The following is a 6,265-nucleotide window of genomic DNA, read 5'->3' as shown; positions in this document are numbered from 1 at the left end:
CCAGGGGGGATGGTCACGCCGCAATCCCTTCTCCTCCATTCTCCTCTCGGGATCTTGGGCACGTACGCACACACGCCCGGCGTGAGTTTTAAGCCACCGGGTCCGGGACGCGAACCGCGGTCGACTATGTGGGAGTCCAGCGACATAGCCATTACGCTAACTGCTGGTTCCCGAAACAACTGATTTTGACCCCTACCTCACACAACACAGAAAAATTAATTTAATAGGTTTCATATACCTAAGCATGAAAGATAAAATTATAAGGCTTTTAGAAAAACACTCTAAAAAATATTCTATTAGAATGTCTTTGCAACTTGGAAGGAGGTGATAGTTTCTTTATCACAACCCAGAAAGCAATGACCATAAAATTATGAAATGATAAATTAGACTCTATCGAAATTTAAATATTTTGAATATCAAAAGACACCATTCAAAAATAAACAGGCAAGCCACAGACTGAGAGAAAATATTTGCAAAATGTATTCTGACAAAGGGCTGGGACTTAGGATAGATAAAAAACTCTCACAACATAATAATAAAAGAAAAAATGGGCGGGGCTGGCAAGTAGCATGGTGGTTAAAGGTGCTGGATTCCCACATGGCCGACTATGGTTCAAGTCCCAGACCTGGTGGCTTGTTTTCTCAATTTCACACAACACAGAAAAATTAATTTAATAGGTTTCATATACCTAAGCATGAAAGATAAAATTATAAGGCTTTTAGAAAAACACTCTAAAAAATATTCTATTAGAATGTCTTTGCAACTTGGAAGGAGGTGATAGTTTCTTTATCACAACCCAGAAAGCAATGACCATAAAATTATGAAATGATAAATTAGACTCTATCGAAATTTAAATATTTTGAATATCAAAAGACACCATTCAAAAATAAACAGGCAAGCCACAGACTGAGAGAAAATATTTGCAAAATGTATTCTGACAAAGGGCTGGGACTTAGGATAGATAAAAAACTCTCACAACATAATAATAAAAGAAAAAATGGGCGGGGCTGGCAAGTAGCATGGTGGTTAAAGGTGCTGGATTCCCACATGGCCGACTATGGTTCAAGTCCCAGACCTGGTGGCTTGTTTTCTCAATTTCTCTCTCTCTCTCTCTCTCTCTCTCTCTCTGACTTTCTCTGGTCAAATTGAAATAAACAAATGAATAAATGAATAAAGTTAAGTAAAATAATTTAAAAAAGAAAAAGTGGGCAAAAGAACAAATTCTGCTCAATTGAACAAATTCTTGATATGAGATATACACAATACATGAAAAAAGACTGCTTAAAAATCATTAATTGTTATAGAAATGAAAAAATAAATAAAATGTCAGGAAGGTACTACACATACACACCAGAAAGACTAATATTTAACAGATCAACAGTACTAAAAGTTGCCAAAACGTGAAACCACTAAAACTCTTGTTCCAAATGATGAGATGTAAGATAGTACACCAATCTGAGAAAAGACCCACCCATTCTTATAAAACTAAGCATCGTCAACTAAATTACCCTAATCCCAACACTTGCATGACTTAATATTTACCTAGGAGAAATAATATAGTTCCACACACACACAAAAAGTATATAAGAATGTTCATAGTAACTTCATTCACTGCAGCCCAAAACATAAAATAGGATAGATGTACACCAACAGAACAAATAAACAAACCATGATATATTTGCAATAGAATACTACTCAATAATAAAAAGAAACGAACTACTGATTTTTTAAAAAAAGACAGCATGGATAAATCTCAAAGGTCTTTTTATGTTGACTGATAAAAGCCTGACACAAGAAAATATGAAGTCTATGCTTCCATTAATATGAAATTCTAGGAGAGGCAAAATCAATCTATGGTAGAAAAAGGGGCACGGCTGCCTCGAGAACTAGGGGGGCAATGTTGATTGAAAGTGGTGACCGCTGAGCTGAAATAAGCCAGCTGGGAGAACATTAGACTGAAACTAGGGAATGCTGGCATTTCCTCAGGTGAGATTAATGTTCTGTTCTAAGAGGGTGAGTTGCACAGGTTGTGCATTTTGGGGAATCACAATTGGTATACTTAAGGTGTGTGCATTGGATTATAAGCAAATTTTCCTTTGAAAATAAAATAAAAGCAATTGTAAACAAATATAGAACTTCAGTGAACAATATGCATGTTGAATTGTTCTGAGGAAATGTACAACTTCTGCAACTTTGGAGTGCACCAAAAAGAAAGATGGATAAATGAATGGATAGAAAGGATAGATGTGTGATTAAACATGTCAAATAAATGCAAACTGTAGACTCTAGATGGTGGAAATGATAGATATCACTCGAGAATTCTTTCAGCGTTTCTGTTATGTTTACTAGATTTTATCATTAAATACCGAGAGTAGGAAGACTTGCTTCTTGCACATGTCACAGGTTGCCAGCCTCTTGGACAAGTCACTTTGTTGCATTTTCTTCCCCAAAGCTAGAAGGTTGAGCCTGATGCTCTTGTACCTATTCCAGACCTGACATCCTATGTGCAGAAATGCATTCAGAGTTCCTGAACTGGGGGCCTAGGTAGCAGTAGTTCAGTCTCGTTATTTGCTTCAGACTCAGCCCTTCCCTACAGCTGGCCATTTGTGTAATTGTTAAGATGATTTCAGAACGTGGAGGGGCCAGCAGTGCGGGCACAGCAGTAATGGAACACTCCCAGGTTCTCATCCAGAGGTCTCCCTGTACCCGTGATCCAGGCTAGATGGTGGTATAAAATCCTACTGGGCCTGCTGTCTCCCTCTTTTCCTCTCTAATGGCAGAAGTAAAATAAAATTAAATAAAAACAAACCAAAGTTCATGTCAAAAAATAGAAGCTAATTTTTATCTGAGAATAAAAAAAGGAGATTTGGGGACCAGCAGATGGTGTGGTGGTTGAGGCACTGGACTCCCATGTGGTCAAGTGTAGTTTGAGTCCCAGACCTGGTGGTTTGCTTTCTCACTTTCCCTCTCTTTGTCTCTGTCTCTTTCTCTGGTCAAATTAAAACAAATAAAGGAATAAATAAAAATTAAATAATTCAAAATAAATAAAATGTATAGCCCAGCCTGCTGAGATGCTGTGTTCCCTCAGCTGGGACCATATGGGAGAGCTCAGTTTTTTTTCTGATCCAACCTAAAGACTAGGCACAACGACATGCATCTGTAGTCCTAGCAACTCAGGGAGGCTGGGGCAAGAAGATCAAGACAGTAAGATTCTGTTTTAGCAAAATAAATAAAATCCAAAATTGGGGCCAGCCCCTTAGCCTAACAGTTAAGGTAGCTGGATCCCACGTAGCCAACTAAGGTTCAAATCCCAACCGTGTTGGCTTGAAAAGCATGCTGGGCATGTATGTGTACATGACCAAGATCCTCACAGGATGGAGAAGAAATTGCAGCATAATCAGGTCCCTATCGCAAGGAGCTTTCACCCCTTCTCTGTCTGTCCCTCCCTGGCAATTGCATGCACCCTCTGGCAATTTTTTAAAAATGCAATTTCATTTTTGTTCAAAATGTCACTTCCTCAGGACTAGCAGATGGTATAATGGTTACATTGCTGGACTCCCACATAGTCAACCATGGTTTGAGTCCTGAACCAGAGGCTTAAAGCTCACGCCAGGTGCATGTGCATGTATGCCCAAAATCCCATGAGAAAAATGAAGAAGGGGTTGTGGTGTGGCCATTCCCCCAAGGGGTGATTTCTCAGTTTCTATCTGTCTCTCTGGTGAGCGCATGCTCCCTGTAGCAAAAATCTCTCTCTCTCTTAAAAAAAAAAAAAAAAAAAAGTCACTTCCTCTCTTCTTTCCCCAAGGATGGATTATGATGCAGTGGGATTGGGATCGGATCCAGGAAGCTGTAGTCCTCTCAAGCACCCCAGGTGACTTGGAGACTTGTGGTCCCAGGTCACATGGTCATCGACTAATTCGAAATTAAGAATAGCCCTGATCAAATTAAAATAAATGAATGACTAGAATCTGAAAGGTGGCATGGTGGTTAAGGTCGCTGGATTCCTACATGGCCAACCACGGTTTAAGCCATGGAATCAGTGGCTGCTTTCTCACTTTCCCTCTCTCTGTGTTGTTCTGTCTCTCTCTAGTCAGATTAAAATAACAAATAAAGTTTAATGACAATTTTAAAAATAAATGAATGAATAAATAAAATTAAATACATAATTGTTTAAAAAATGACGGGAGGGATACCAGCAGGTGGCATGGTGGTTAGGGTGCTAGACACTTCCACATGGTTGACCACTGTTTGAGTCCCAGACCTGGTGGCTTGCTTCTTCCTCTCTCCCTCTCCCATGTGTGTCTCTCTCTGGTCAAATTAAAAATAAATGAATGAGTAAATAAAATTACATAATCCTTTAAAATTTTTTTAAATACAAAGAAGTTAAGAATAGCCATCTGGCCCCTTTACCCATTTGCAGCCCCAAAAGATTTCCAGAACCAAGTTGTCTTTGGGATTTAGCGATCTGTACTGAGTTGTGATGAATGACAGAGACACTTAGTCATGTAGATTTAAAATCCCATATTTCTCAGGTGTCTGTGACCGTGGAACTCAGATGGTGTAGCCCAGTTCCTGGCTCCTCTGAGCAGTGACTGGAATGTCCTCTCTCTGTCCTTACGATCCTTTGTTCTATTCTTTAATCTTAGGATGGAAAGAGATGCCGCGTTTGCACAGAAAAAGGCAGAGAGGGCGTGCCTCCGAGTTCATCTCAGAGAGAAGTACAGACTCCCAAAGGTAAGATGCTCTGAACACATAGACATTCAATCATTTCTTTATTAATAAAAAGTGAAAATGCTTGATTTTCAACAAAGGATCATACTCATAAATACACACACACACACACACACACACACAAGCACGTCTTAACTGAGGCCTCTGATATAATGAAAAGAGTGCTGAGATCATTTATAAAAACTAGATTCCAGTCATCTAATGGCTATGAATTTCCGTTTCCACTCTAACAAACTGGAGTAAATAGTTATAGATGACTTTATTTGTATATAAACTTATCTAAAGAAGATAAACGTCTACATACACATAGGCAATAGGGTTGGTAAGCATGATTGATATTCACTGAGCTCCTTCTAGATGCCAGCCCTGTGCTTTGCACATAACAACTCATTTTTGGTCTGTTATCACTCTGCCTTGCAATAGGGGAAACAGGGGCACAAAGTAAGTCCCCTCCTGCCATTGGCCAGGCAGTAGGAAAGACAGCTCAAAGTCTTACTTTCTATGATACTCAGCTTCTACTTCAAAGGAATGGCCTGGGTGTGTGTGGAGACGAGGCAGCAGTGACCGGCATCACCCAGCTCTTCTCCAACTCCATTTTGGCTGAGGACAGCTGTCCGTAAGCTCTAGGGCCGAGTAAGCAGCACATTGACTGGTGGTAAGAGGATGTGATGACCTATTATGGCACATGGCTTGAAAGTACTCTTCCAGGGCTCATATCCAGTGGTGATGGAGAGGCCAACACTTTCTATAGACTCTGCTCATCTCCTCTGTCCCCCTACTCTCACTCCAGCTTGGGGGACCACCCAGCCACTCTACAAAATTCCACCTTCACCTTCTGGGTTGGGTGTCCAACCCACCTTCCCTTATAGAACATCTTCCACCTGGAGAAGCCAAAGAAAAAGGTCCTTCCAAAGTATGTGATCCTCTTCTGTACAGGCCACTTCCAGGTCTCAGTGGTATAGGATAGCAGTCCTCAAGGAACCAGGGACTGGTTTTATAGAAGACAATTTTTCCATGGGTGGTAGGGGGATGTTTATGAGCGCACACAACTTAGATCCCCCACATGCGCAGTTTGCAATGGGGTTCATGCTCCTACGAGAATATAACCGTGGTGCTGATCCAACAGGGGGTGGAGCTCAACCGCAATGTGAGCAATGGGGAGCGGTTGTAAAGCAAACGAAGTTTGCTCCCTCGCTCGCTGCTCACCTCTTGCTGTGCAGTTCCTAATAGGCCATGGACTGGTAAAGTGGGGTTGGGAACTCCTGGTTGAGAATGTCCTGAAACCACCTCCTTCAATGGGGTCCCTAGAGATCCCTGGAAAGCTGACTTCAGAAACCATAAACACTAAAATCAGAGAGCCCACCATCCCTACTAGGTCACTGCTGAAACCACCAGAGTTAAACATCCAACCTGTTCAAGGTCTGGTTGCTAAGACACCCAGGAAACTCCGCATCTGCTCTCAGAGAGGGGAGGAACATACACAACAAAATCTAAATTTATTTTCATTTGTAACCAGTGAGTTTGGAAAAGAATG

The 6,265-nt window shown here is 40.9% G+C and overlaps 1 protein-coding gene across 1 annotated transcript in view; it reads left to right on the top strand.

Annotated features, from left to right (window-relative positions):
* Positions 1 to 6,265, top strand: part of CPLX4 (complexin 4) — a 32,539-nt gene that overhangs the window by 3,223 nt on the left and 23,051 nt on the right. The window contains exon 2 of the mRNA XM_006139939.1: positions 4,647 to 4,734. Coding sequence (XP_006140001.1) covers positions 4,647 to 4,734 — 88 coding nt within the window. The remainder of the gene's footprint in view (positions 1 to 4,646; positions 4,735 to 6,265) is intronic.

Source organism: Tupaia chinensis, unplaced genomic scaffold, assembly GCF_000334495.1.
Source record: "Tupaia chinensis unplaced genomic scaffold, TupChi_1.0 Scaffold000012_1, whole genome shotgun sequence".
Taxonomy (NCBI): domain Eukaryota; kingdom Metazoa; phylum Chordata; class Mammalia; order Scandentia; family Tupaiidae; genus Tupaia; species Tupaia belangeri.
Note: the sequence above shows the minus strand (reverse complement) of the source record. Positions and strands in the feature narration are given on the sequence as shown.